The sequence below is a fragment of the Necator americanus genome, chromosome X (assembly GCF_031761385.1).
Source record: "Necator americanus strain Aroian chromosome X, whole genome shotgun sequence".
Lineage (NCBI taxonomy): Eukaryota > Metazoa > Nematoda > Chromadorea > Rhabditida > Ancylostomatidae > Necator > Necator americanus.
Window position 1 is genome coordinate 24,987,347 of NC_087376.1, and position 18,561 is coordinate 25,005,907.

Below are 18,561 nucleotides of genomic sequence, written 5' to 3' on the forward strand. Positions count from 1 at the left end.
TCAATATGACTACGAAGCTCAGCTTTGCGGGTGTAAAATTAAACAATGACATTCTCTTCTAGATTTAACTCATTCTGAAGTTTGTAGGAAAGTTCAAAAGCTTGTCCTAACGTGACTATAATTTCCGTAGCTACATCCTGAAGTAGAATTATGTGGAAATCTATTTCAATAAATCTTTTGCAAGTAGACTTACTGCAGTTAACACACTGAAAACGTGGCACAAATTCCTCTCCCTGTCCTGAGATATGTACGTGAAGCAATTCAAATCCCTTTCATCTTGACAAACAATCTGGATATGTGATATATCGTGCTCGGCCGCTAACCGCTGAAACTAATAAGATATATCGTAGACCACATGCTAAGGGAAGTTAGTTAGCAACTGGAGGTTTAAATCCCTCATAAAATGGGACTACAATCAAAATCTTCGTCTAGGAAACAGTGAAACTCGATTAAAAAAATGGAAAACCTATACTTTAAAAAAAGACAAGCGGAAAGAAATAATAGAAGAAGTTTACGCCATTTTTGCCGTCACGGATTCGAACTCCGTGAATAGATATTTCGAGAATGACTTGCGGAACTTTAGCAATCTCTCGAATTGCTTTCTAGAAAATGATAACGAATTACTTGTGGCAGATGCGAGAATCAATTAATTGCACACCTTCAATTCAGTCATTGCTCTTCTGCTTTCCTCTGTCCCATCTATGTTGGAAATTTCCACAGTGCCCAGGTAATGAGCAGAGAATGATTCATGACCGTGTAGAAGGTCCTGTTTTATAGCAGCACTATTTCTACGTTCCACGACATCCGCAAAAGGATCGCTACATGTGAAATAAACAAGGCGGTATCGAGAATGACTACTGTCACTATATATTTCACCAAATACAGAACACGAGATTTCACAATTCGTAGAACTTCACTTTACCTGTTTCGTGCAATATTGCAATAGGCCGGGAGATTGCTTGAAGTAAGAGCGTTCTGCATTCCTTTCAACCTTTCATTTCTTTTACATACATCTTCAGCCTTGGCTTTCTCAAGTGAATAAAGAATACGAGCGATGTGACCTTGTAAAGTGATCCCCATTTTCTAAAAAGTAGAGGATGAAAAACTGATTTTTTTTCTTGGTTCAAGCCCAGACTTACCTCTAAATGCGTTCGAGACAGGTCTGCAGTTCTTACTACTAACATTGACTTTAATCCTGCCGCGACAAAGTTCCCTAAGTAGTCAGTTAGCTCTAATGAACATAACCAATCGGAAACATAGTTGAATGTATCTGAAAATCATGAACTTCAGAAACCATACGATGAAAACTTTCGAAGTAAAAAACTGACTTGCATTTGGTCGCGGGTCATCGACTGTTGATAGATAGGACAATATTTGGTCCTGTATAGACTTTTCAATTCCTAGATATGAGAGCTCACGAGTCGTAAGAGAACCATACTGGAAACGGTGAACGTATTCGTTGCGAACATAACGTATAACGTACTAAGATTGTGGGAGTTTTTATGAATCGCAAAACGCATCAGTTTAGTTAGATGCTTTATTTCAAAAATGAAACTAGAGAATTGGTAAAAATGAAAACAACATTGTTTTGTCGTGGAACTACAATAAACGATAGTAGCACAAATCTATCATAGAATGATGAGAACTTACGAGTTGTGTACATTTATCGAAGCCGTTCGTAGTTAGAATTTGTCCAACTCTAACTGCATTTGTTGCAGTAATTCCAACGGCTGTACGCAACCAGTTACTCATATTTGCAGAATCCTAGAACAAGCATTAGAGAGTACAGTCAGTCATATAGCGAACGGTACTGACTGACCCATTCCGTGTGATAGGAAGATGGAGGTGGTACTTCTCCTCTTACAGTAACAGGTTTGACAGCAGCGGGAGAAGCAAGCTGTAAGGTGAGCGCCTGAGAGCGATGATCCCGCAAGAACACAGCGAGTTGAGGTTCATAGTTGGCAACAAATATTGATTCTCGACAAACGGCACCGCCGAATGATGAAAGGATGTCATCGATCTGTAGGATCCTCAATCTATGTATGAGATACGTTTTAACGATCAGAGTTTAAAAGCACAACAATATTTCACCGCGGAAGCGTTTTCTTCGTTTTGCCGCACCATGTCGCCCAATGTAACGAAGCGTTGGGAAGTGGTTGCGGCAAACGACGTGATGGAGCTGCTTGCACACTTTTTAGCGCGCGTAAGCTTGCGTGTCTCGCAATAAATCAAACGCTAACTAGAGTCGGGGTAGAACGACATGAAGCTCGGTGCGGTTCCTCAATCAACTGCACTTGAAGAGGTGCGGTGCAGCGCAGCGGTTATGAGTGGGAGGGGACCCTTGCTTGTAACATGCATCGATGGAGTTCGCGATGGTCCCGCTTCGATTCCAGTCACTAGCTCCACTGCGCCGCTTCGAGCGCAGCCGTTTACGACCGACCTCACGTCGTCCCGATCCGAATATATCATTTGTTGGAGCACTGCAAACCTAACGCACCAAGTTGGTTCACTGCGTAGGATTTATCGCGTCGCACCGTGTCTCTCCGAAAGTATAACTGTGAAGTCGGCCTCACCGACAAAACGAGGCAATAAAAGATCAGTTTCATGACAAGAACGTCTGTCATTCATTGCGCCTATTTCTTCAACGAGAATAAACGACAAACTACTATTCATCACTAGCATAACAGAACATTTCCAAGATGTGTAGTGCAGATGTCAACCAGTGAACCCCTATTTTATCGAGTATGTTTTATACTGTAGGTGTAGCATAAATATAATATTTCTTTTGTCACTTAATATGATTAATGCCGATAGAAGAGAATCATTTGCAATCTTTGAAGGCTATGAGGAAAAATAAACAAATTCTCATCGACGGTCTAGCGATAACTTAGTTTTTTTTCTTCTTTAGGATTAAAAATAAAGGATTTCAAGAAACAAAAAGAAGAAAGAATGCAGTGGAATGAATGTCTCCACTACCCAAGGAGATCCCGTTCTCGCACAGAATTTTCAGTCGAGAGATCAGATTTCTGTTAATCGCTGCTAATTTTCACTATATAAATAGTTATATGGGACAGTTACCATTGGCTTCAATAACAATGCGAGATACGCCGCGTAGTCGCAAACCGATGCAAGACGGCGGTAATTTTTGGGGCTGGGACTCGCTTTAGGGTTGAAAACAGCTTTCGAGGAAATTCCCAGTGTTGAATTTCTATCACTAGTAGATAGGGTTCGGAAAGTAGCTTGTATTACCACATAGAAAATGCGAAACATCTCCCACAAACCCGCTAGTCAGAGCTTTCTCAGCATCCTGGGGCATCCTAAAACTCATTAGTGAAAGAACTACGGAGAAGAATTGGACAAACCTTATTCCATTCATCGAGCTCGTTGATAGATTGATTTTCGCTTTCCTTGCTGGAACTGCTTTCTAAGTTTCGACAGTCGGAACTATTCCATGCAGCACGCATCTTTACACCAGCGGGCGCGTTTGTATCTTCACTAGAAAGAAGAAGTATGAAGTTAAAACATAGAAATTATGCATGACTGTATTGCTTACCGTACCTATTTCCATGGTAGAGTCTGAAGAATGTTGAATCCGAAGCCGAGGTTGCGGACAACTGTGAGACTATGGGTAGTGAGCAGGACGATACCATGGCGCCACTGTTGTTTTCTAAAAATAAGGAATAGAGAAAAACAGAATAAAATAGATCACTGTATCGAAGTCTGAATTGCACAAGTAATGACCTGTCGCAGTGTTAGAAACTGGAAATTGTTTAGAGGAACGCGAAATCAGTTCCTCACCTGATCCATTCTATAAATATTAAGTGATCTTGCATACATGCTTTTGACCTCGTTACCTTTGCATCAATGTTTCAACAAACCTTGTCATGAGCAAATTCCGGGGAAAGCCGTCCATCAGAGTAACTAACTGTTAAGGTTGACAATGAAAAATCTGTGTCCGAACGACCATTACGCCCAAATGAACCTCTGTTCTGTGAATGAATGAAAAACGATTCTGAAGATTATCTCCACATAGAACTGTCTTGCGGAGAAAAATGGAATAACGATCAAAAAATAACGAGCGTCCAAACATACCAGAAGTGCTGGAGCGTATGCAGTGATGCAGAAATCCGATGATGTTTGTAGCTATAAATAGCATCTCGAATTAGAACGAGCAAAGATACTTCTACAGAATCAAAAATATACCTCGGCAGCTTCTCTTTCAGGAGAAACACTGGAACTAAGTATACTTGTTGACGTACTTCCAGTCAGTTCTTCGGGTATGGCAAGAGGTGCACGTCCCGTAAGTGTAGAACGCGAAAGCGTATCCGGTGAGGCTGAGAAAACTAAGATTCAAGAACAACATGACGAAAAAAGTTGAATAAAGGCCCCATAACACGAAACTGAGGATACTGCGATCTATTCCCGGATAGAGGTAGAGGTAGATTTCAGGAATATGAACATAATCAGGCTCACTTCTCCTAAGTAGGTAATTCAAAAAAAGTGTATAGCGACTGTGACTTCGTCTCCACAGCGATTTAATTATATACGCGTTAGAATGCGAGCAACTCCGCCATCGTCCAGTGTCCATAATCCGAGTAATGAATAGCAAATAAATAGCAGAAGTTACCCGTAGAAGCATTGGGGATTGTCTATTACCAGTAATAAGTTTCAACATTGGAAAAGCGGGGACAAGCAAGACAGTTTCATAAGAGCTTTTATCTACATCATGTATTTGGATTACCAAAGAGAACTGATACCCTCATCTATAATTAGGAAGATCCCAATATTGTCAATTTGGTGATATGCTGCCTTTGATTGTAAGCATAAAAAAAACGACAACGATATAACGTTGGAACTACAACATGGGTGCTTTTACTTACGGCGTCCCAATGTAGAACTAGCGAAGATCATTGAAGGATCGCTGGAATTGAGATGTGGACTATGGCTAAGGCCAAGAGAATCCTCTCGTTCTCGAATTGTTGATGAACTGTCATCTGAAATACTTTAGCTAGCAAATCAGTACTAAATCAGTATTATCTAATATGGATCTAGCAGTAGGTGCATCAATTTTATAATCTACCGACTGTTTTAATATTATATTCAGGATCATCACAGTGCCATGGTCCTAAAATGCTCTGAACTGAATGAATCGAAACGGTCAAAAATGTACGGAAAGGAGCAAAAACGGTTGCGGATCTGTAATAGTTACAGAATATTGCGAAAATGGAATGTTTTCATCCGAACGGTAGCATTCGGGGAAAGCTCTTTCCATTGTCAAGTATCGTTAGACTGGTAATCTGGATGCATCACCAAGAATGCGATACATCATCTATAGACCAGCAATCAGAGAGCATCAGTTCAGCCTGCAACGCAACTCTTTACACCCACAAGACTGAAAAAAGAAACCACATACAATTGACTCCACTAGTCCTATTCTGTAAAGTGGTGCTTTGTCCTGTAATTTCAAAAGAAAATTAGGTGATGTAAAAGGTTATGAGTGTTTCGTTAGATGTCTTTAGTGAGCCATATCTGACGATGTAAACATCAAATCATGAAATTGTCATCAAACTGGACAAAAAGTAACAATCGCTTAGTTCCTAACTAATTTTATTTCATTGTCGAAATAAAGAGAAAAAACGCTCAGAACCTTTTACTTCTTTTAATAATACACGTCTACCTCATGCAATTTCATTTTTTCGATTTTATTGGTGTTAAAAGTTAATCGTTGGCGCTTTGATTCCTTGTTTGTAAGTTTAAATTGGAGCCATGAAGATGTGCAATAGAAAAACTAACTAAAGCAGATTTTATCTTATCACATGCTAGCCGCATTTAATTGTGCAATTATGTAGACGGATAACATATGATCTCCGTATGAGACATCCATACACTGCCCTGTTGATCAAACTTTCTTTACGATTGTTATATATATATAATTTCTTAGGAAAAATTTGCAATAATTGCCCCTATGGCCAAAATATCAGTTTTCGCTATCAATAAACAAATACTATTATAAAGATGTGTGGACTGCCGAAACGTACTTAGCTTCATGGACGTACATTCTTCCAAAGCAGTTCCAAGTGTGACAGCAAATGCATCATCTAGAGATGGTCGTAGCTTTGTACCAACTTAAATACAGGTTAGGAGAAAAAGCAAAAAGCAGAATTGTGGTAAGTTTAAAATGTACTACAATTCTTTCACAAAAATGTATGCGAGTGGAAATTAGCGTAGACACACTTTCAAATATAGTCTGTGTAAGATCAGAATTGACGACAACTATACATCGATAGTGTTTGTGAAAAACAAAATTATACTCACAATGAGGGAGAGTTTGGATTGTTTCCTGTGCATGAATCGCTGTAGGTATAATTGTACTCCTTTTCCTACCAACAGAAAGAGAGCACTCGTTGCTCCATCGACTTAAAATAAATATTTCGTGATTATGAAGGTTCCGCTCCTACATAATTTTGTTGTTACAGACGCCACTTACGGTAATGAATTAAAAAAAAAAAAAACATGCCTATGACCAGGAGGTGATGCGTTATTATCCAGAATCTCCTTACATGGATAGTTATCGTAGGGAAAAGCAGGATTATAGGTATGAGTGATACCATCACTTTGCACCCATTTTTGATGCCATACATCAAAAATTGTAGGTCGAGTGGAACGCTGTGGATCAGAAGGCAGATTTGCTGCTGAACGTAGAGGTCGGATATGGACGTAAATAGTTTAAAAAAAAACCACAATTAGAATTGGAATCAAAAGCGAATAAAGAATAAATCATAAATAATCACGATAGAGATGCACCTCGTTGACAAACTCCTCCAGTTCCAGAGCAAGAGAAACTAAACGGCATAACACCATTTGTCCTTTTCGATTTTTGATGTCGTGCCTTATTCATTGGCGATGTGATGGGAAAACGAGCTATTCCACTCTCAGCATCTATAGTATCTCTTATCATACAGTACTTCTGAACCAAACCATAATCCTACATTCCTACAATCGGGTCAAAACGATCTAAAGTCCGATGCAGTTGCGCTCGGAGCGGCACGGTTGAGGTAGCGGTCGTGAGTGACTCGAACTACAGAGATGAACGTATACGTTTATTGAGCCGAGCTTCAGACCGTTAGGATCCGACCATATAACGTACTGAACATGCTGCTATTCCATGTTCGATGAATAGGTGCTGGATGCAAGTGAGGCCAATCAACGTGTAACAAGTCTTTTCTGCAATTGAAATAGTTTAAGGATTGATAATCTATTGGAAATCGAACAGCTTACAATGGTCCTACGTTCTCAGCATCTCTGCCTTTAGTTGGTGTGGCGCGAAGGGATTCGACTGCTACCATTACTTTCTAAAAATAAGGTGGTCTTTTTTCTAGGTGCAAAAGACATTATACATGCTAATTAGAGAAGTTTAGGTGTATGGCCGCTCCGTTTCTTTTTTAGTATAGTTTCAGTGAGAGCGTACGTAATTTCTATGACTGCTGTTGGAACTTTTTCGTATAGTGTGAAGGGTTTTTACAATAAACAGAGGTCTCTGAGGTAGCTTATCACGAAATTTATGTTTTTATCTCAAAGAATAGAGAGAGTTAGGGGTATAATTCATGAGCATGTGCGTAATCGCATCCTATTCTAACCAATAATACAGAAGAAAGGCGTGACAGCCTTTGTGACAACGAGCCCAACGTTGGAACTTGCTTCGCGGTAGACGTCAAACGTCACCGATCCTACTAGCGGAACTCAAACGAGCAACAAAAGTTGCTATTCGCACAATTTAGGACTCGCTGCAGTTAGCCCGCGTTCTATTGCATCGTTGGGGAAACGGAATCACATAAGTCTGTTTCACATCCTTACTCGTAAACTATCCAGTCATCATCACCTCTATCTGTTCGTGTAGGATATCAATATCGTCAACTTCGTGGTACGCTGCCTTTAAATCAATTCACAAACGCTCGACAACGTTTGTACTTTTCTTGTATGTTTTCTGTATTTTCTTGTTCAAGCGGTATTCAACGGTCTTAGACGGAACACCAAACCGAGAAAATTTTGGCTTTGATCAGTCCAAATAAAAATGAAGTCAGCGAACCAAGGAAGCCAATTTTCGTGTCCTATCAAAGTCTGAAGCTGTCAAAATCTCAATTCCTCTACAATAATTGTTTTGAGTGCAGTTGTATCCCTGAATTCTGATGATTGTTGAGTTGCTTGAAGGCAGCACACTACGAATCTGACGTGATGAGGGAATCCATTGCAAAAGATAGAGATGGAGTTGTAGATTGCGGAATCAGGAGTGGTTCCGCTCATCTCTCCCTAAACGTCGTCAGAAACGGCACGGGAACCGCTTTAATTATTACGAAGTGCGTTAGAACCCTCCTCTATGTATACGTTCTGGTTCCCTCAGCAACCTATTCATAGGTTTCTCTTGACTAGGCAGTCGAGGAGGAATCACTGCTTTCGATCGCTGTGCAGTTGGATGTGGAGCGTGTGCAAGGGTGGCACGTCGTAATTGAAATCGTCGTGAACCCGCTATCTACGATCCCGTAGAGACTTTGTTCTTCGAAAATCCATACCACATCAGATTCGTGGGGTAATGCCTTCAATCTCGAAGCAAAATATGTATCTGGACTTCAGAACATCCATCTAAAACATAAGTTAAGCGTACCGTACAGGTGTGACCGGCAGCCCATAAGTAATTTAAGCGCTGTCAATACAAGAAGGAAAATAATGGGTTAAACCTCCACAAAAAAGACATAAAATATAGAAATAAATCTCAGAGGTCATCCTAGCAGTTTTTAAAAAAGATGACACACCGTACTGTCAGGTTGTTGGCGGATGTTGATCACTTTTGAAGGATTTCTTGGCGACATCAGAAGTAAATCTTCTAAACATCCTATTTGTTTCTGTTTTTAAATATATATATATATATATATATATATATATGTATATATATATAGAGCAGAAATTATCACTGGATATCTAATGAATGAATAAAATGATATGGTAAAAATAAAATAAAATGAATATGAAGAGAAAGAATCTCATTGAACAAAATCACCATTTGTAGTATATAGTAACGAACGCCAAACTTCACAGCTACTGTCATCCTCGAGAACACTCCGCTCGGAATCCCTTCGATCTATACCCGAATCGCTGGATGAATTGACGTGATCGTACTCAAGCCGTTGTATATATCCTGATAATTCTCATTTACAGCAGTGCATGGAAATGCGATACCGTCATGTGCAACATTATACCTTCAATTAGTTGGCGGCATTCCTTCCAACCCTCTCGGCTTTGAATAATATGTGTTAAATCTGAGACGCGATGTTGTTCCTGCTCCCGTAACAGTTCCAACGCAGTCCGACCCTTGCTGTCTCGCACATGAGGGTTGATCCCTGAACAAGCAAAAAGCTGTCAAGGAAACAGCTTTGGGAAACATGGAAATTTTCCGAAGCATGAAGAAACAATTAGAGTTAATTCAAATGGTAAAGATACAGCAACGTGTTCGACTTCAATTCAGAAACATAGAGGTTAATGAGGGCGAGTGAGCTCTATAATATAACCTTCGGAGGTTAAGCGACTATTAATGTGTACCCCATAATACCAATAAAAGAATAAAGGATATAGTGAAGGCGTTGATCAATGTCTATAGGAATGCGCCTGCGCGCTCGACTTCAGCTCAGACTTCGGTTGAGTTTTATGAACGCGCGCGCAGCCTTGCAATGACTTGCGGTGGCTAATGTCAGTGTTTGTATCCTCCCAAAAGGTCTGGTATCAATTTATTGACCCCGTAGGGGTGAAGGGCTTGGTCCGGACTAGGACGGATTCGAACCACCGATCGATTGTAGCCGCAGCGGAACCTCTTGCCGACTGCGCTACACCTCCCTACCGAAAAAAAAAATACGGCTCCAAAATGTTTCGACAACGGAGAAAAGTTTGGCTGGCCCTGAACAGTTTCGAGTAATTAGCCGTGCAGAGGGGCTAATGTAACGCACTAGATAAGAAGTTCCGCTTCGACTGCACTTTCGGTTTCGAAACCACACTAAAGCCTACCAAACCTGTCATCCCTCAGGAGTCCATAAATTGGTGCCAGACTTGTCTGAGAGGATAAAAACGCCGACGTGATAAATCGGCTATTGCCCTCATTGCATAGGACACGCGTTGGTAAACCTCGAACAATTCTGAATTGAACTGTACGCGTTGGCACATCCCGAACGGATTGGCTAACGTCAAACACCTATCTTTTATCTCTTACCTTTGCAGACGCTGTGAGGAACTTATCAACACCAAACAACACCAAAACAAAGTTAATTTATTTCAGTAAATTATTTGGGGTGTCAAAGTGCTGTAAGTGACGTAAGTAACACACTTTATGGCAAGTTGATCGATATTTTAATATTCCCTTCGGGGGCAGAGCTCCCTATCACATGAGGCAGGGCAACCTCGTGGGGCTGGGCTCTTATGAGCCACGCCGAAAGCCCACGGAGAGCAACCTAGCCACCGGACACCTGCAGACCAAGAACCGATCAAGGACACTTGGGACGACGATACCAAGGACCGCATCGGTAGCCTGAGCCTCTCGAGGATGCTCCCGATGGGAGCGAAGTCCAGATCAGCTATCAGAGGTAAGGCTTTCTCCTTGCGTGGGTCGAGAGCTGTTCCACTGCGCAACGCTTACTGACAGCAGCGAGTGGTTCATCCTTCGCTGCCGTGAAGTCGCAGGTATCGGGCAGTGGCTAGTGGTACTCCCTGCTTTTCTTCCTCTAGCTCCGTGTAGTGATGTAGTCGTGTTTATTTTGTTTTTTGTTCGGTCGTTCGCATGGAGAGCACCCATGCGAATGGTATACGGGGCGCGAGAGTGATAGTGTTTGTATGTAGTAGTATGTTTTGTATTTGTTAACATGTTATTTGTTTGCGAAAGTGGGCAAATCAAAAAAAAGGAAAGGGGGAAAAATACACCAAAAAAGTTGAAAAAAAGAAAAAGAGCCCGTCGAGGGTATAAAACGCGTTTTAGTTGCCGCGCGAGGATGTGTTGGTACAGAAACGGTAAGTGCAGACGAGTTCCGGTGCAGATGATGTTGATGCTGAGTTATTTGGAGTTAGTTCCAGTGCAGTATATGTGTCGAGCTATCGTGGTATTGTGTTGATGTTGTGGTTTAGGGGGCCAGTAGTGCGATAGGGCAGCTAGGGAGCTTAGCGCGTTTTACTCAGTGATGCGGCTGTTAGTTGATGATGAGTTGTAACGCACCGAGGTAAGTGGCGCTTGAGTTGTGATGTACCGAGGTTGAGGTTGGCGGTTGACGAGCGCGCGTAATGGTCCCGACCCGTTGTTTTAGCCTGGGGGCAAGGTCATGACCGAGACGCGCGAGGGCGCGTGAGGTCATGCCTGGGGTGCCATGTGTATTATTAGTATGATGGCCGGTACGGCTCGATAATTAGATCAGTGTTACATTGGTTACCGTTATCAAGACTAGTGTTGCGGATATGGTGCGGTGAGTTGCTCTGTTAGTATTGTGTTGGTATTCTTCGTTTTGGAAATATTTGTGGTTTGGATCGAAATGGTGTTTGGATTTCCACGTTGCTTGGTTCTGTTCTTTTCGTTGCCCGTTTCTCTCTCCTCGTTTGAGCAGGAGCAGCTCTGGCCGTTGAACAAGAGGTGTGCGGTTACAAACATGAGCTAGTAGCGAAGCCCCAGCAACCCGTTGACACGGTCACACATACTTATAATACTCGTTTCAGATCTCGACGAACTTCGGTTTAACCGTGTACTTCGACTTCTCAACCACGACAGATACCAGTAACGGTCTATATTCGATGATAATGTATTCCGACGGTGACCCGCCTTTTCTGCGCCGTCCGAGGCGGCGTACCCCCGCAAGGAGCCTGGCGACACACCGTTTTGTAGCCGAGATCCGGCCGGACCAAGGACAACTTCGCCTCGCCGGGATCCGGCCGAAGTTGAGATCAGTCATTTGTTTCTTTTTCCCTCTTTTGTCAGCCGTGAACCGGCCGCTTCTGAGTCTAGCGTATACCATAGCCAAGATTCGGCAGATTCCAAGTTTAGTGTACCCCTTGGCCGCGAGTCGGCCGACGCTCATTCTGTTCCTTCTCATAGCCGGGATCCTGCGGACGTTCGAACCAGTGTGGCTGCAATTGTCGACTTTACTGTTCTCACCCCAGACGATAATCCGGTACGTCTCACTGCGTCTATGGAGAATCTCTCCATTACTCCCACAGAATCCCAAGTTTCTTCGATCCTCCCCACTTCGGGTGAAGTCGACGTTGCGTCTGCTTGTTCTATCGGTAGTTCCCCATCCCCACCGAAGCGAGTTAAGCGCACTTTCCGTAGTGGCCTTCTGTCACTTTCATTTTCCTTCCAGTCGCCTTCACCAGGTCCGTTCAAGCCGTGGACGGCCGCGTCTCTCAGTCATGACGATGCCAGCTGGGCCAGTCTTTCAGAGGCGTCATTGGCATCCTGTAGTTCATCGCAACCGTTTCCTAACAAAGATCCTTCTTCCCATAAACGTTGTGGGTTATGGTAGGGGTCGAGATCGTGGTGCTGCGAGGCGCCAAGCCCCACGAGAGCAGTTCCCAGCTCTCGACAAAGAGCCCACATCCCGACCGGTACGCATAGCGAGTGAAACACCGATCGGCTTCCACCATTACTTGAAGCATTTGAACCCATGGGCGAAGTTCGTTAACCCACGTCCCGTTCGTGTTCGTCGTAGCCCCTCCTACAGGTAGATCTCCGAATGACGATGGAAATTTATTCGCATCCTCCTCCTTCCGGCTACCTTAAGCATAGCTCTAACCGGACGTTGTTCCCCATAATCCCGGTACCGGAGGACAGAGTGCCTCTGGCAGTTCCGTTGATAAATCTGCAGCATTTGGAGGATACGGCCGCGTTTCGACAGCGTTCCTCCCGCATTATCCAGGAAATGTTAGCGGGCTCATATGCAGACGTTGACGTCGGGTCGGTAGAAAAGACTTCATCGGGTCGTCACGATAGTGTAACTATACCGCCTATTGTTGATCGCATTAAACCGGTCCTTTACCAAGTAGTTTCAACAGAATGGGGTTCCGGCGTTATCCTCGAAGCTAAGGACTTCTTCACCGGAAGGCCCGATGGTCGTGCATTGCGTAATTCTCGATCAGAATGCCATCAATGTTGTTATCTCGTATAGGGGATTTGATAAATCCATGGTCTCGGTTAGCGGTAATGTGTGGGTCTATGACGTGAAACCCACGGCGTCAGGCGCTCGGCAACGACGACACCAAGGACCGCATCGCTAGCTTGAGCTTGTCGAGGATGCTCCCGATGGGAGCGAAGCCCAGATCAGTTATCAGAGGTAAAGCTTTCTCCTTGCGTGGGTCGAGAGCTGCTTTCACTGTGCGACACTTACTGTGCTTTTTAGTTTGTTGTGTTTTGAAAGAACCCACCCTCTCCAATCAGGTACTTCACGGCATCTACTTGGCCGAACATAGCAGCAACATGCAAAGCGGAACCTTCGTCAGTGACGAAATCGATGTCGAAGCCACCCAATCGGAGGATCTGAAGTCCATAAAAGCATGAAATGTTAATATATCAATAATCGCTCACCTGAAGGCATTGTATATGCGAATGTCTAGCCGCAACATGTAAAGGATACACTACTTGGGCTCGAATTTGTTCATTTTCTCCGGTAGAGGAACATTCCATGGCGGACTAAACATATGAGCGCATAGACTTTCTTACAATGAAGCTATACTCATATAGTTGGACCAAAACGACATGAAGCACGAACAGTTGCGTAAGCGGCTGCTCTCGGAAGCGGTGCGGTGGAGACGGAGGTTGGAATCGAGGTGGGACCATGACAAATTGCAGAGTTGGGTGGCGGTAGCGAGGATCCTTACACAACCTCAACCGCTATGCTCCACCGCTCTTCCTCGAGCGCAGCCGCTCGCACAACCGTTCGTGATTCACGTCGTTTTAACTCGACTATATTTAAGATAACTCACTTGTAGAGTAAGCTCTGGACAAAAGCCAACAAGGATTTTGCACACCGAAGAATGACCAGTGCGAGCTGCCACGTCCAAAGGTGTCTCAAAGCGAGCATTACGTAGTCGTGGATCGGCGTGATGCTGGATATCCAACAATTCATGCTTGGCAAATAATATGTGGTCATGAGGAAGCTTATTTTGTGGGAACTGTCCAATTCTTTACGGGGAGCTTCTACAGCACCCCGTCAAGAATTGGGCAACACGTCAGGATGCGGTTAGAACAAGCAAAGAACATTGAACATTGTTATCGGTGCTTCAGCATACTTTCTGCTGTAAGCTGTATTATCAAGTCATAACTAAAAGAGGCCCGGTGCAGTTGATGTGGAACCATCGCGAACTGCAGCGATGAGTGGTGCCAGAAAGGGTCTCCCGTCGATCCCAATCGCTATGTTCCACCGGGCCGTTTCGATCGCAACCACCTATGCAACTGCAGTGAGCTTCAGGCCATTTTAATCCAACCGTAGCAATTTGTCACAGCCATATGTGACTGCAAGTATATATGTAACTTGCGTCCGGCAATCACTACCTGTTTTCATCTAGATTATTGTCACCTCGTTAGAAATAAACGAATATCCTAGAAATGTATGACGCATCATGGCATTTTTTGTACTGTACTGTCGAAGCTGTGCTTCGTTTTGTGTCCTTACAAAAACTCAGTTTTCAACCTCAAGAAGAATGCGAACGAGCTTATCGTGGCCGTGTTGAGCAGCAAGATGCAGCGGTGACTCCTGAGCATTGTTCACTGCGTCAACACTAGGTGGATGTGATTCAGAAAGCAGCTGAAAGTATGGATTTGTAGAGGAAAATAGAGTTTGCTTTACAACTCAGCACCTTAACAACTTCTTGGTGCCCATTCCAAGAAGCAAGATGTAGAGGGAGACACCCTCTTTTGTCCTTTGCTGAGGACAGAAGTTTGTCAGATTCTATTAAGAACCTTAAAAAATGTAATATTGACAGAAAGATTCAGAAAACGCGAAATGATGCTCTTACTTGCAGACATCATGATGTCCATGAAGTGCTGCGTAATGAAGAGGAGTATAGTGAGTAGATGAATCCTTGGAAGAAGCAAGCCAGCCAGATGAGGGCACTGCAGGTCGTAGGAAGCTTCAAAAAAGTCGCGTAAGATATCGACAGCATAGCAAGGAATGATTTTTTGGTTATAAGGCACTGGGAATCTATAGTCGGGCCAAAACGACATGAATCACAGGTGTAGTTGCACCAGCAGTGAATGGTGCCAGCAAAAGTTCTATCACGCTTCTAGCCGCTACGCTCCACCGAAGCGCCTCGAGAGAAGCCGCGTATGCAACTGCGTACGTGCTTCATTTCATCGTTTTGTCGTTTTCATCGTCCCTACAGATTCACCCCTGATTTTCCTAATACCGGCCTAGAAACGGATTTTGATTTTTTGGTTATAAGGCACTGGGTATCTATAGTCGGGCCAAAACGACATGAATCACAGGTGTAGTCGCGATGCATTTATGTACGGGCTCGAAATGGCGCGGCGGAGGCAGCAGTTGTAACTGGGGTGGGACCATCGCAAACTCCAGCAATGGATGGAGCCAGTAAAGCTTTTACCGTGCTCCCAGCCGCTACGCTCCACCGAAGCGCCTCGAGAGAAGTCGCGTATGCAACTGCGTGCTTCATGTCGTTTTGATCCTACAGGTTCCTAATACCGGCCTAGAAACGGATTACCAAAGCTGGACAATACCACTCTCTCACCTGCGAAAACCTCCATACAAGTACCTTTGACAGGATACCTGATCGGCGCAGGATGCGACGAATTTTTATTGAGAAATATGTCGGTGCTAAATCTGAGGTCCACCTGAGATTTTCCCCCGACCATGGTTTTCCCACGCGAAGTTGGGCATAAACAGTCCAATAACACAGTGTAAAGTTTTAAATTCTATGCAAAATACATTAATAGAAAAGAGTCTCCTGATTCCGGAGGAAAGCCTGGTACGGTAGTGCCAGGTAGGACGGGGTTGCAGGAGTTATATAGACTACCGAAACGGAAAAGGACTAAGATGGTGATCTGTACTTATAACGCACGTACGCTTGCATCGGAAGTGGCCATCGAAGATCTGATGACGCAAGCCAAGAAGATCAAGTACGACGTCATCGGACTGACCGAGACGAGACGACGTAGCCCTCTCAACGCCGTATAGAAAACTGCAGAAGAACTGTTCTTAGGAACATGCGACAGTAGAGGTGTTGGTGGAGTTGGCGTCCTCGTCAACACGAGAACGAGAACGGCAAAGATCATCGACTCTTTCGAACAACTTACGACCCGAATCGGACGTCTGCGGATGAGAAGATGTGGTCCACCAGCTTTGACTATCTTCGTCGGTTACGCTCCAACATCAAGCTACGATGAAGAAGAAGTCGAAGCTTTCTATATGGACCTGGAGAAGTTCTACCGAGAAGATCATGCCTTCTACAAGGTCATAATTGGCGATTTCAACGCCAAAGTTGGCCCAAGAAGAACGCCGGAGGAACTTCACATCGGGACCCACGGCCTACAATGGAACGACCAGTGGGAGAGGCTCTCCGAGTTCATCATGACGACTAAGACCATCCATGGGAACTCGCAATTCCAGAAGCCCTCCTCTCTACGCTGGACGTGGGAGTCACCCGGTGGAGGATACCGTAAAAAATAGACCACATAATCGTCAATAAAAGGTTCTGCCTGACGGACGTCGGCGTTGTACCAAAGTTCTATACGGGATTGACCATCGCCTCCTCCGAGGAAGATTTTCCTTCACAAGGAGAGCAGAGAAAGCCGCCAAGTTCAGAGGGAGAAATCCCAGAACTATCATCAACTGGGATCTCTTCGCTACGTTAGCCGGCTTTTGGGAAGATTCCGCAATGGACAACATCAACGACAATATATATTGTCCAACAACATGGACAATATATATATATATATATATACGTATATTATTACAGGTTGTTTTGTGTGGGATTGTGGGATCCAGCCAACCTACATATATATAATATAATATATAATATATAATATATAATATATAATATATAATATATAATATATATATAATATATATATATATATATATATATATATATATATATATATATATAGGTTGTGGGGTATGGGATTGTGGGATCTAGACTGGTTCCTCTCGCCTCTCCCTAATCGTCGGAAATAAAAGGCTTGAGAACCACTCTAGCTTCTACGAGACTTTAAACTTTAACTTTATCATCAACTGGGATCTCTTCGCTACGTTGACCGGCTTTTGGGAAGATTCTGCAATGGACAACATCGACGAAGAATATGACCGGCTCGTTGAGCACCTTCACCACTGCGCGGAGAAGACTGAGAGTTCTAAAACCACCAAGAGACGCCTGTCTCTTGAAACTCTTGAGCTGATACACCAGCGTGGAGCAGCACGAGCCGCAGGGAACCAAGAACTCACGTCCGTGCTCGCAAGGCTTTGCAGAGAGGCGATAAAGGAAGACCTTAAAGAGAGAAGAGTAGAAGTGCTGGCTGAGGCCGCAGAGGCGGGGAAAAGCATCCGCTATGCCCGTCGAGACTTCGCCAGTCGCAAGACAAGGATGACTGCTCTCCGGAACCCAGAGGGAACAACCATTGCATCGAGAAGGGGGATGGAGAAAATCATCTACGACTTCTACCCTGATCTCTTCGACAGCCATGTCCACTTGCCTCCTCACCATCTGAGGGAAGACGGACATGTCATTCCAGAGGTTCTCCCATCCGAAATACGACATGCCATCATGTCGGTAAGAAATCGTACGGCACCCGGTCCTGACAGAGTAAGACCAGAACACCTGAAGAACCTTCCGCCAGTACTCATCAACACCCTGGGGAGGCTCTTTACTCGTTACCTGTCGGAATGCAAGAATCCTAAACAGTGGAAGACCAGCAAGACCGTGTTGCTGTATAAAAAGGGAGATGCACATAACATCGGCAACTATCGCCCAATCTGCTTGCTGTGAGTCATCTACAAGCTCTTTACAAGAGTGATCCTTAATAGGATTGAAAAAGTCTTGGATGAGGGACAGCCATGCGAGCAAGCAGGGTTTCGAAAAGGATTTAGCACGATTGACCACATTCATACTGTTTCGAAACTCATCGAGGTATCACGAGAGTACAAGATGCCGCTCTGTCTCACCTTCATCGACTTGAAGAAGGCCTTCGACTCAGTTGAGACGAAAGCGGTCGTGGAAGCCTTGGACAACCAAGACGTCCCTACTCAGTACATAAAGGTACTTCGAGAGTTGTACAGTAACTTCACGACCGGAATTTCGCCATTCTACAAGAACATCATCATTGACGTGAAGAGGGGGGTCCGACAGGGTGATACAATTTCACCCAAAATATTCACAGCCACCCTCGAGAACGCAATGCGAAAGGTGGAATGGGACGACATGGGAGTGAAGATTGATGGTCGGCAGCTACACCATTTGCGCTTTGCTGATGACATCGTACCGATAACACCTAGCATCAGCTAAGCGGAACGAATGTTGACCGAATTCGACGAAACATGT

General features: G+C 43.9%; 5 protein-coding genes across 8 annotated transcripts; 4 read left to right on the plus strand and 1 right to left on the minus strand.

The window, feature by feature from the left end:
• Positions 1–38: 38 nt before the first annotated feature.
• On the minus strand, positions 39–15,772 carry RB195_025380 (uncharacterized protein; the record flags this gene model as incomplete). Of its 3 annotated transcripts, none has more annotated exons than XM_064213496.1 (32): positions 39–137; positions 194–325; positions 516–602; positions 659–818; positions 923–1,083; positions 1,140–1,270; positions 1,329–1,437; positions 1,651–1,764; positions 1,820–2,020; positions 3,363–3,495; positions 3,559–3,667; positions 3,742–3,808; positions 3,879–3,989; positions 4,093–4,143; positions 4,204–4,334; positions 4,881–4,994; positions 6,039–6,125; positions 6,316–6,416; positions 6,518–6,692; positions 6,805–6,939; positions 7,148–7,224; positions 7,279–7,352; positions 8,808–8,878; positions 9,053–9,190; positions 9,252–9,392; positions 13,438–13,549; positions 13,598–13,702; positions 13,996–14,118; positions 14,721–14,816; positions 14,869–14,971; positions 15,028–15,141; positions 15,711–15,772. In XM_064213496.1, the coding sequence occupies 32 exons, from the start codon at positions 15,770–15,772 to the stop codon at positions 39–41; spliced, it is 3,624 nt and encodes a 1,207-aa protein (XP_064069376.1). The 3 variants fall into 3 exon arrangements, with proteins under 3 accessions (XP_064069376.1, XP_064069377.1, XP_064069378.1); XM_064213497.1 differs by having other exon boundaries at positions 1,820–1,897; positions 14,703–14,816; XM_064213495.1 differs by having other exon boundaries at positions 14,703–14,816.
• Positions 15,773–16,061: 289 nt separating this feature from the next.
• Positions 16,062–16,694, plus strand: RB195_025381 (uncharacterized protein; the record flags this gene model as incomplete). The annotated part of the gene is made up of 2 exons (XM_064213498.1): positions 16,062–16,179; positions 16,228–16,694. The coding sequence occupies 2 exons, from the start codon at positions 16,062–16,064 to the stop codon at positions 16,692–16,694; spliced, it is 585 nt and encodes a 194-aa protein (XP_064069379.1).
• Positions 16,344–16,694, plus strand: RB195_025382 (uncharacterized protein; the record flags this gene model as incomplete). The annotated part of the gene is made up of 1 exon (XM_064213499.1): positions 16,344–16,694. One exon carries the CDS (start codon positions 16,344–16,346, stop codon positions 16,692–16,694), a length of 351 nt encoding a protein of 116 aa, XP_064069380.1.
• A 610-nt stretch (positions 16,695–17,304) lies between these two features.
• On the plus strand, positions 17,305–18,525 carry RB195_025383 (uncharacterized protein; the record flags this gene model as incomplete). 2 transcript variants are annotated; one of them, XM_064213501.1, is made up of 2 exons in its annotated part: positions 17,305–18,005; positions 18,048–18,525. In XM_064213501.1, 2 exons carry the CDS (start codon positions 17,305–17,307, stop codon positions 18,523–18,525), a joined length of 1,179 nt encoding a protein of 392 aa, XP_064069381.1. The 2 variants fall into 2 exon arrangements, with proteins under 2 accessions (XP_064069381.1, XP_064069382.1); XM_064213500.1 differs by lacking the exon at positions 18,048–18,525 and having other exon boundaries at positions 17,305–18,009.
• Positions 18,169–18,525, plus strand: RB195_025384 (uncharacterized protein; the record flags this gene model as incomplete). The annotated part of the gene is made up of 1 exon (XM_064213502.1): positions 18,169–18,525. One exon carries the CDS (start codon positions 18,169–18,171, stop codon positions 18,523–18,525), a length of 357 nt encoding a protein of 118 aa, XP_064069383.1.
• Positions 18,526–18,561: the final 36 nt, after the last annotated feature.